At 41.0% G+C, this 12,013-nt stretch overlaps 1 protein-coding gene across 2 annotated transcripts; it reads right to left on the bottom strand.

Annotated features, from left to right (window-relative positions):
• Positions 1-1,073: 1,073 nt before the first annotated feature.
• Positions 1,074-8,280, bottom strand: LOC102908777 (leukocyte immunoglobulin-like receptor subfamily A member 6). 2 transcript variants are annotated; one of them, XM_076568896.1, is made up of 8 exons: positions 8,025-8,280; positions 7,835-7,870; positions 6,276-6,560; positions 5,830-6,129; positions 5,242-5,526; positions 4,798-5,094; positions 2,565-2,615; positions 1,074-2,470 (listed from the first exon to the last, which is right to left on the bottom strand). In XM_076568896.1, the coding sequence occupies exons 1-8, from the start codon at positions 8,257-8,259 to the stop codon at positions 2,331-2,333; spliced, it is 1,629 nt and encodes a 542-aa protein (XP_076425011.1). In that variant the 5' UTR covers positions 8,260-8,280; the 3' UTR covers positions 1,074-2,330. The 2 variants fall into 2 exon arrangements, with proteins under 2 accessions (XP_076425011.1, XP_076425008.1); XM_076568893.1 differs by having other exon boundaries at positions 1,076-2,476.
• Between the last annotated feature and the right edge of the window lie 3,733 nt (positions 8,281-12,013).

Here is a 12,013-nt window from a genome sequence, read left to right as displayed (position 1 = left end):
TATGATCCTGAGGAGACAGGTTTGGGAGACACATGAAAATTAAAATTACATCAATCAATTTGAGGTCCTTTTTTTTTAATCTGCACCTTTCCCTTAAGGGAAGATCAGAAGATCTGAAGAAGTGGATAAGACAAGATGGAAGCAGGACACAGGAGAGTAGGGGATGGAGAATATATAAACAACACATTTTACATATGTATGAAACTGTCAAAATTAATGGCAAAAAAGAGAATGGCTATCATGGAAAAACAAAAGACAGTAAATGACAGTAACAAACTTGAAAAAGAGGAACATTTACATGCTTCAGGTTGTCACTTAAATTCATTCAGTTGCTATGAAAACCAGCTTGGAATTTCTTCAAAATATTGAAAGTAAGACTAGAATTTGTCCTATATATACCACTCCTGGTGCACACCTAATGAATTCTAAGTCTACACACCAGAAAGCTAGTTACACATCCATTTTTATCACTGCAGTATTCACAAAAGAGAAGAAAGGAAACAAGCCTGAATGCCCATCAACTGATAAATTGATAAAGAAAACATGGGAACCCATGGAAGAGCTGGAGGGGTTGTAGGAGCCAGAGTGTTTGAGGACACCGTGATAACATGGCTGCTAGAATCAACTAAGCAAGACTCAGTGTCTCACAGAGCCTGAAACAGCAATCAGAGACTGCATGGGTCTATGTGTGCTAAGTCCTCTATGTACATGTTGTGGGTGTTTAGCTTGGGGATTTTGTGAAACTCCCTACTTTGGGAATAGAAATGTTTCTGATTCCTTTGCTAGCTCTTGGGACCCTTTTGATCCTACTGGGTTTCCTCGTCCAGACTTGAAATCAGGTTTGTGCCTGGTCTTATTTCATCTTGTTATGCTGTTTTCAGTTGATATCTTTGGAAGCCTGCAGGACAAGAGGTTTGAATCACCTCTACTAAATGAACCAGGCTCTGCTGACTCCCCATGGGAGGCCTTACCTTGTTGGGGGAGGAAATAGGGGTTGGTGTGGGGGAAGATTGGATGCGCAGGAGGAGGGAAGATACGGGGATATGTGTTTGGCATATAAAATGAATACAAAATTCCTTAATAAAAATAAAATAAATAAATGAATTCAAGATAAGGGAAAGGTTATGTAGAGAGAGATCATAAAATACTTTACATTAGGACTTTGCTTTATAAGTAATGATTTCAAAGCCATGTTGTAGCAGGAATCTTAGAAGGTCTTATTAATAAAATCAAACCTGAGCCAGGTATTGGGGTGAATGCTAAAAGATCAGAGAGACATAACAAGCCACAGCTAACCTCACCTGGCGAACTTCTCAGCTGATCTTCTTTCCTCAGACTGGAAGCCTCTGTGTCCTCATATCCGAAAGGATCTCAGTTGAACTGCTGATCAAATGCCAGAATGCTTAACCAGCCAAATACTTCTAGTTTCTGGTCTTCATGCCTTATATACCTTTTTGCTTTCTCCCACCACACCCTGTGATTAAAGGCTTGCTTTCTGGGATTAAAGGCATGAGTCACCATGCTTGACTGTATATTTGAACACAAGGATTTCTGCCTCTGGAATGCTAGGATTAAAGGAATGTGCTACCACTGCCTATCCTAAGTATCTAGTGTTTTTTTTTTCTGTTCTCTGACCCCAGATAAGTTTATTAGGGTACACAATATTTTGAGGAACACAACACCACCACACCATGTGAATAATATTCTGCCAATGAGTTCTTCTAACAAAGGTATATCAGTGGCAATCTTTTCTATATTAAGAGAATCACGGAATGGACATATGGCAAAAACTGAAGGTACCAAAGCTTGAAAGAAGAGTCTCAGAAAATCATTTGAATAAAGTAACTTATTTTTTATCCTGGTGGTTTATTTCTGCTGATGTTTATTATAACTCAGTTTAGTACTTTGCTCTCAGTAGAAAAGAACCTTGTAGAAAAGAACCTCAGTAGAAAAGAAATTTGGAATGTTGATGGGAACATAGTAATCTAAAATGATAGAAAGTTACATGAAAGACAAAGAAGAATAAGTATATAGATTAGGAGTCAACCCTAGTTGATGGTACAGAAATTTCTCCCATGTCATTAGGTGAGAAGAAAGGAGGCACTGGTCAGCAAATTCCACAGCAAGATGTAAGGGAATAATTTTGACTGGTGGAGAAAGTACTCTCCATCCCAATAAACAGACATTTATTTCCCTTGCACTCAATTCACATTGACCCCTAGTCAGTTCTCCAACATGAACAACTGTATTTTCTTACAATTCCACCCTCAATCCCCATACTTAGTGTCTAGTCCATGACACTGTAAAAGATGTGTTGCTGTACTTCCCATTCATAGTCCATTTCTGTGTTGATCATGTCTAGAGCTGTGACAAGCATCAAACACCAGTATTCCAAGGACCACAAGGACCAAGGCTGCCATCCCCATTCTGAGCAGATTCTCCACTGTGTGATGATCCTGTGTCTCTGAGTCTGTGGCTGTGGAGAAAGAATGAAGGGAAGAAGAAAATCAACTGAGGAAGATCACATATCAAAACCCTCAGAAAAGCTGAGAATTTGTACTCACCTGTCTTTGGTTTGGACATGTTTTGTGATATAGTGATGTTCTCATCAGTTCCTAGGTACAGAAGAGAAGGTACATGATTAATTAAGTACATAAGAGAGCAGAGAGTCTTCTCTGAAGTCAACATTCATATTTCCAGTAATTTTCATTTCTTATAATTGCATATTAGGCTAATCACAAAACTTCAGAAGGATCCAGTATCAATCCTTTCCCTAGGGTGCCATGATTCCTTCTGGATTCTTCACAGACATCAAGTTGTTTGAGTTCACACTTCAGACTAAGACACTTGAGTGTGATTTTTTTATCAACACAAGAACTAAGTATTGGTGAAGAAATTCACCTCCCATTTCCAGTTCATAATTTAGGAGGACTTCCTATGCTTTCTGTTCAGTCTGGGGCATGGGAACATGCAACTAAATTCATGAAGGAGAAATTGTGTGTAAGTCCATATCAATACTTTGTATTCTTTCTCGGTCAGTGACTTGGGCTCCCCCTTGAGCAATAGATGCCAAGAGCTCCCTTCCGGCATCATGACTGGAACCATCCTCAGGGCAGCAGAGCTAGTGATAAAGATTTCTCCTATCAAAAACTGTTGAGCAAACAAGAGGTCCTCATCTGAGACAAATATCTCCAGAGGGTTACTGGCCACTGACCACATATGTGGTCTGCTTTGGAAGTATCCATAATATCTAAAGGGCCCACTCTTGGTGGATGTCACAGGGATCTCAGGAAACAGAGCCTGGAACTATCGTGTGTGTGTGTACTGAGCCTTGAGGGACCTGGAGAAATTCTGTTCTTTCCCAGTTTCAATGAATCAATCATATCTTTTTGATGAGACACATTGGAGGTTCACCCTCCCACCTGAGGTATCAACAGGGCTGGGCCATGATGACAGAGTAGTTTTACCTTCAATGACCCTTAGTAAAAAGAGGACACAGCCTGTTAAATGATACATTGGCAACAGCAGTTGGACTGTAGGCCAAATCAATATATTTCCTGAGGAAAAATGTTGAGGACATGATGTGCTTGATCTCACAAATAACATGGGAGATATCAGGAAAGTTATCCATGCAGTGTGTTTCCTCAACTGATGGAATAAACACCTGTTTTCTATCAAGAGAGCTGGGAATGGATGTTGTTAATAACCAAGGGACCATGTATCTGTAGCTCCAGACATCACCTGAATACCCCAGAAGGTTTATCCCAGACTCTGTCTCCCTAGACTTTTTCATTAGCTCTCAGTTAATAAAGTCCATATTAGGCAAGTTGTGCTATACACTTTATAGCCTGCTGACATGTACACTATGTCAGTCATTGACCACACTAGATTGAAGGCCCTTTAGCTATAGAATCCATCTTCATGGTCACATTTGAGTTGAGTTTTGATGCAATAAATCTTGGTGTTCACTGGCTTTTCTATTACACCAGGAATACTTTTTTTTTTTCCAATTTCGTACTGTGTTTAAACTTGCTTACAATCAACCACATGGTGTCATACATTTTAGAAGTGTGTAGCAGCAAGTATTATGTTAGTGTGATCAAACTTTTCCTTGCTATTGCATGTGGGTAATATTCTCCCAAGCAAGAGCTTTAAGGGACCCACACACAGAAAATGTCAAGATTTTGACCCTTATTTTCCACAGACCTGTCACCACCAGCTCCAGGGTGTCACTGTGCTGTGTCCACCCAGCAGAGTCATAACAGTAACAGTGATATTGCCCTGCATTATGTTCTCTCATTAATGGAAAAATAAGCTTGGCCTTGTGATCAGGCAATGGTGCAGTTAATCTGCCCAAGAGTACTGGGCTTCCTTCCTTATACACAATATATATTTGGGTTTCCATGGTTCCCTCACAACAGATTGTCACAGGATTCCCTGAGGTGATCACAGAGCCTGGCTCAGCCCAGATGCTGGGTTTCTGGAGGGTCCCTACAAAGAAGTAGGTGAGAGGGATATGGGAATTTAAACAGTTTCACGGTGAATATGATACTTGGACAGGACCCTTGAATAACAGGGCATATGGAGGCATCTAAAGACCCTTCTCTCTCCTCACCCTCCCATGTTCCCTTCTGAGAACACCCCTCAGTACTTTCTGTATCTTGACTCCCATAGCCTGCATCTGTATATGTGGGCTCAGAAACCATTCTTTCTCTATACTTATCACACATTAGGGTCTCCTGGGGAAACCTGTTTCAGGTTCAGTGTCTTTCAATAGAAGGGATGGGGCTTCCTCACCTGAGACTAGAAGCTCCAGCATGTCACTCCCTTCTGACCACACTTGAGGCTTGCTTGTGTGATAGCCATAGCATCTGAAATTCCATTTTTCACTGAGTGTGATGGGGCTTACTTGGAATCTAGCTGAAGACTCATCAGTATATACATATTGTGAGTCCATGGAGCGGTAGAACTGCTCATCCTTAATTAAAATGAACCTCCCGTATCCCTGATTTGAGATACATGAGAGGGTCACAGATCCTCCTAAGGTTACAACAGGGTTTGGCAGTGCAGACAGGGTGGGTTTGGTGTAGACACCTAGGAGAGATACATGTGGAGTATTAAATGGGTTCACACAGTCTGGATTGTCCCCCAAACCTGAGTAATGAGTGGGGATACATTCAGAGCAAACTTTTCTAGAGAGTCACATCTGGGGATTCATATGATTCCTGAGTATCTACTCACCTGTCACCACCAGCTCCAGGGAGTCACTCTGCTGTGTCCACCCAGCAGAGTTAAAACAGTAACAGCGATATCGTCCTGCATTATGCTCTGTCATGGATGGGATGAAAAACTTGGCCCTGTGATCAGGCACTGGTGCAGTCAATCTATCCCAGGGTGCTGGGCTTCCTTCTTTATACAGGAAATATATTTGCGTTTCCATTGTTCCCTCACACCAGATTGTCACAGGATTCCCTGATGTGATCACAGAGCCTGGCTCAGCCCAGATGCTAGGTTTCTGGAGGGTCCCTGAAAAGAAGTAGGTGAGAGGAATGTAGGACTTTGTACAGTTGCACAGGGAAAGTAAAACTTGGAATTGACCCTTGAATAATCGAAGGACAGATGGAGCCATGTGAGGATCCATCTTTCTCCTGACCCTTCCAGGTTCCATTATCACAACAACCCTCATTGGGTTCTGTATCTTGACTCCCACAGTCTGCTTGCTGTATCAGTGATCTCAAGAACCTGTCTTTCCCTGTATTTATCACACATTAGGGTCTCCAGGGCAAACCCATTTCAGTGTCGTTCAACAGAGAGCTGGAATGTCCTCACCTGAGACTAGAAGCTCGAGGATGTCACTCCCTTCTGACCACACTTGAGGGTTGCTTGTGTGATAGCCATAGCATCTGAAACTCCATCTTTGGCTGGAGGTCATGAGATGTACTTGGAACCTGGCAGAAGACAGCCCAGTATATACATTCTGTGAGCCCATGGAGCTGGAAAACTTCTGCTTGTTCTTAATTAAACTGAACCCATTGTATCTCTGATTTGAGGTACATGAGAGGGTCACAGACCGTCCTACATTTACAACAGGGCTGTTCAGGGCTAACAGTCTGGGTTTAATGGACACTCCTAGAAGAGATAAACATGGAAAATTAAGTGGGCTCACACAGTCTGCATTGTCCCCTGAAAGGCTGATGAGTGGGAATACATTCAGACCAGACGTTTTAAAAGTCATATCTTGGGATACAATTCCTGAGTATTATTTAAACACTCACCTGTCACCACCAGCTCTAGGGTATCACTGTGCTCTGACCACCCAGCAGAGTTGTAGGAGTAACAGTGATATTTCCCTGCATGCAGTGTTGTCACAGATGGGATGGTGAATTTTGCCTTATTGCTGTCATTCTTTTGGGTCTGTCTGTCCCAGGGTTCAGGACTTCCCTCTTTATGTAGCACATATGTTTGGGTTTCTCTGGTCCCCTCACACCAGATGGTGACAGGACTCCCTAATGTGATCAGAGTGCCTGGCTCAGCCCAGATGTTGGGTTTGTGGAGGGACCCTACAAAGAACAAGAAAAAAACGTTTCCTTGCTAAGACAGTTGCACAAAGAAGTTCACACTTGCAGATGTTAGTTATGCTGATCTGCAGCAGCAGAAGGACACATAAAGACCAAATTCTTCCCAGGACCTAATGGCTTCTACTTTTAATGTCCATCCTGGTTTTTGAACCTTAATCACAGCTGTATCCCGAGTTCTGTGACATTGGGCTCAGGAGCATGAGCTCACCAACCCACCATATATCCTTTTCTGTGATCTCATATCTGTCCAATTATCATTCAAAGCAAAATCTAAAGCTCCCTTGCCTGTGACCAGGAGTTCTAAGCTGTTGCTGGGTTCTAACCACAGCTGTAAGCTGTTCAGGTAATAGCCATAGCATGTGAATCTCCATCTCTCTTGTGAAGTCACATGACCCACTGTGAATAGGGCCTAGAATATACCAGTGTATGTGTTCTGTGAGGCCACGTGCATGGAAAAATTTTGATCTTCCTTCACTAGAATGAAACTGTTATATTCCTCTTGTGAGGAGCACTGAAGAGTCACATAACCTCCTTAGGTCACCACAGAGGTGGGCAGGGATAAAAGGCTGACATTGCTGGAGTAGACTCCTTGGAGAGAAGAGGAAGCCTCCTAAGTGGACTTATATTGCTAACCTGGTAACCTCGTTCCAGAATTGTCAAAGGAACCCCACAGTGAATATACTCATTTCCTTAAGACAAATCCTAGTGTTGGGGAAGGGTTCTTTCCCCTGTCACCATGAGCTCCAGCGTGTCACTGTGTTCTGATGTGCCAGCAGGACTTTTAAAATAACGCCAATATTGGCCTGCATCATGACGTCTAATGGATGAAATAAAGACCTTGTTCTTTTTTTTTTCAATGTCTTCATGAGCTGTTGGTATCTGGATATCTGGGTTTCCTTTTTATAGAAATATTATTCCTGAGCATCTAAGAGGGCTTCACAAATTAAAGTTACCTGCTTCCCAATGGTTACCACATTACTTGGTACAGCTCTGAGTTTGGGTTTAGAGAGGCCCACTGAAAACAAAACAAAACAAAACAAAACAAAACAAAACAAAACAAAACAAAACAAAGAACAACGCAAAAAATGAATGTTTTGTCAGAAGACATTCTGCTTAATTCCAAGCTCTCAGTCTCAGGACCTTGCAGGTAACACCAGCATCAGCCCACACCAGCTCTTCTCCATCTCTTTTCTTCAGAGGTGACCTTTGATTCCCACTGAGAATGTACACTTTATGAAAGCTAAGAATACACTCACCTGCCAGCACTTGGTTCCTGGGGCCCAGACTCAGTCCTGCAAGAGAGTTACCTGTGAGTGTATGTCCTTGAAGCCTGAGCAGGACCTCCACTTCCAGATGCCTTCTGAGCTACTGAGACATCCTGATGGATTAGTGCTTAGCTCTGAGGTAGACTACTCAGAGTTCTCTCTCTACAACTTCATTTCTCACCAACACAAAGCAGAACTGTGAGGTTGGGGATCATAGCCTCTTCCACTTGCCAAAAGTTTGCAGATGGTTGGTCCCCTTGACAAATGAACAGACACAAAGTATATTGCCTGTGCAGTATGGTGCCTCCTTGTCGAGAGTATGCTATACAGGCAGTCCTTGCAAAAACAGGAACTGCTCTTTCTAGGCAAGCGGCTTTTGCTTTCCCACTGCTGTGAAGGGTGGGGCTGCAAAGCATGTGGTCTCTGTTCTTGTGGATTTTGTTGCTTTTGGTTTTGGTTCTGACACAAAGCTTACTGGAATTCAAGCAGGTCTCAATCTCCTCCCCTTTCTCAGTCAGCTTCCTGTGTGATTGTTTTACAAACCCAAGTGGACAGGTGGGCCTGTGGCGGTGGGCCACAGGGGTGGACAGGCTCGGGGACGGAGAGGGGCGGACGCAGCTTGGAACGAAGACGCCCCTAGCCCCAACACCTGGGGAAGAGGCTATCTCCGTGGGTCAGAACCAGGGCAAGTCTGGACACTCCTTCTGGGGACAACCCAGGGCCCAACTGCTGATCCTGTGAAACCCAACAACTTGGAGGTGTTGGTGAGACTACCCTGCTCAGCTGAAACCCATCTGGGAGAGGATTCAGATGCCTACAGTTTGAAGTCTGAAGAAACAAGATCAGCTGAGGAGTTGACAAATGAATAAAACGTGACCTGGGAACACAGAAAAAGGCACTACCCAGTCACCAAACAAGATCACCAGAATCATAAGTATATAATTCACCGACTGAAATCAGCTGTCCCTGAAGAAACAGCCCAATAGCACCAATTTAACCAAGAACCCCTACTAAACCAAGACTAAAAATTAGAACAAGAGAGGCACTCTCAGACACAGACACCACCTGCCACCGCACAGAGGAAAAGATGAGTAGACGCCAGTGCAAAAATACAGGCAACAACAACATAAAGACCTATATGGCAACATCAGCACCTAGTGATTCTACACCTGCAAGACCTAAACATACCATGACAGAAGAAACAGAAGAGATCAACCCTAAAAATGACTTTAAGGAGATGATAGAGGCCCTTAAAGAAGAAATAAAACATTCCCTCAATGAGGAAATAAAAACTTTCCTTAAAGAGGAAGTGAAAAACTACCTTAAAGAGGAAATAAAAACTTTCCTTAAAGAGGAAATGAAAAACTCTCTTAAAGAGGAAATAAAAGCTTCCCTTAAAGAGGAAATGAAAAACTCCATTAAAGAGGAAATAAAAAACTCCCTTAAAGAAATGGAAGAAAAAACGAACAAAAAATGGGAAGAAATCAAATCAAGCCAAGAAAAAGCAATTAAACAGATGAAAGAAACATTCCAAGACCTGAAAAATGAATTTGAGACAATAAAGAAAACATTTGCTGAGGGAATGCTGGAAATAGAAATCCTGACAAAACGAACATGAACTACAGAAACAAGCATAACCAACCGATTGCAAGAGATGGAACAGAGAATCTCTGACACTGAAGACACGATAGAGAAAATAGATTCGTCAGTCAAAGAAAACACTAAAGACAAAAAAGTTATAACACAAAACGTCCAGGAAATTTGGGACACCATGAAAAGACCAAACCTAAGAATAATAGGGATAGAAGAAGGAGAAGAATACCAACTCAAAGGCACAGAAAATATATTCAACAAAATCATAGAAGAAAACTTTCCTAACCTAAAGAAAGAAATACATATGAAGATACAAGAAGCTTACAGATCACTGAATAGGCTGGATCCAAAAAAAAAAAGTCCCCTAGCCACATAATAATCAAAACACTAAACACACAGAACAAAGAAAAAATATTAAGAGCCGCAAAGGAAAAAGACCAAGTAACATATAAAGGTAAACCCATCAGAATAACACCAGACTACTCAATAGAGACTATGAAAGCTAGAAGATCATGGACAAATCTCATGCAGACACTAAGAGACCACAGATGCCAACCCAGACTATTATACCCAGCAAAACTCTTAATCACCATAAGCGGAGTAAACAAAATATTCCAGGATAAAACCAGATTTAATCAATACCTGTCTACAAACCCAGCCCTACAGAAAGCACTAGAAGGGAAAATTCAACCCAAAGAAGCTAAACACATCCATGAAAAATCAAGCAATAGATAATCCCACACCAACATACACCACAGAAGAAACAAGCTGGTGTAGCTATCCTAATATCTAGAGAAAAATGATGTTTCAAAAGAGAAGAAGCCTTGTGGCAATGCCTCAGTGGTCCAGGTAACTACCAGAACTCGGAAAAGTTGGTTGAACTTGGGATTGACTGGGAGGCCAAAGATTTAAAAAGTAGAAGATTCTCTCAAGACACAAGTTGTGTGATAATAATGTGTTTTGTGTGTGTGAATGAGAATTTGTAAATGTTGAATTCTAGGCTTCGACAATCATTGTCAGTGCAGATTAAGCTGCAAGTATTTATGCTTTAAAACTTAAATTATAAAGCTAGTTACGTCTTTCTAACAACTAGTTTTAATGTTTATGAGCATATTTTACCTACATTACCTTTTCAGGATGTTGAGAAAGATGCATCACAAGCACAGGCTGGAGGCCTCATAGTCTGAAGGTAGATTTTTCTCTTGATAAAGGAACAAAAAAGGTGAACATCTTGTTTGTAAATAGGTATCTAGTAACTAGTGGTAAACTTGAAATGGTAGAATTCTTTAAAGCCTAATTCTAGATAGCCTCAAGAAAATGTATCTTAATTACTTTTGAACCTGTATTCACCTTGTTTTTTTCAAATATCTTAAGTTATATTTTCTTTTTCAGAGCTGCTTCTTATTTGGAGCTACTTTTTTTTTTTTAAATTGAGGTGTAATTCATAAAAGGGTATATTGTTTTGATGAGACTTTTTACAACTGTGGCTGGATGTCTTTCTTTAGTCTTCCAAGAAGAGCCATTTTACTTTTTTAGAGTTACTTTTAAAAGTCATGAGGTCAACAACTTGGACTACTATGCATGTAAGTGTTAATGCAAATTAAAGCCCAAGTTGACCTCCAGCAGCAGTTCATTCTATGTTGACAGTGAGAGAACACTTTGCCTGTTAGGATACTGTTACTCGTGGACTGAAATGCTGAAGAAACCCCTCCCCCTACTTTGTTTTTTTGCAAAAATCAAGGTATATTCTAGGGTTTCCTGGTTGACCTCAACAGATAAACTGAGATGATAGTCTTAGTTCAGAAATGATCTGAATGTAGATTTACAGTCTACGTGTACAGCTGGCTAAGTGAGATTGCTTTCACAGTTCTGCATGTATCCCATCGGCTCCCCATTAGTCACTGAACTCTTAAAACTGGTATTGTAACATTATCACAATGTTTTGCGCCAATTTTATAAACTTTACAGTGCAATATGTGTTCCTTTTCTGAGGCAAACCAAAGGTATATTTCTCAAGGTTATCAGCAGCGTTGATGGAGGATTTTTTATACATTTGTAATAGATAGAAATAAACCAGAAAAAAAAGAAGAAAAAAAAAGTGGTGGAGGAAAAGGTGAACACTGCAAGAATACTCAAAAGGGCTGAGAGTTGCAAACGCCAAGAATGGCTTTGCATAGTAAATGGAATAGAACAGCTCTGAACTATAGCTTACTTTTCCTGGTTTGGTCTGACAGAATGATTGAATGCTTTTGTACAAAAATCAGAGCCTTAAAAACAAGGATTTGGTGAGATTGTAAAATGGTGTGCCACTTTGGCAAAACAGTTTGGTGGTTGGTCAAAATGCAAAACATTGTTACTCTGTTACTCAACAATTCTACCCTTAGGAATATAACCTCAAACTACTGAAAATGTGCACCTATGAAACATGTACATGAAGGTTTACAGCAGTGTGTTGCTAATAGTAAAAAAGTTAAAACAACTCAAATAGCTATCAAATACTGGAGAGAAATAAAATGTGGCTTATTCATACAATAGAATATTATTAAGACATAAAAATGAATGAGAAACTGACAGATT

This window comes from Peromyscus maniculatus, chromosome 1, assembly GCF_049852395.1.
Source record: "Peromyscus maniculatus bairdii isolate BWxNUB_F1_BW_parent chromosome 1, HU_Pman_BW_mat_3.1, whole genome shotgun sequence".
Taxonomy (NCBI): Eukaryota; Metazoa; Chordata; class Mammalia; order Rodentia; family Cricetidae; genus Peromyscus; species Peromyscus maniculatus.
This window is presented reverse-complemented; position numbering and strand designations above follow the sequence as displayed.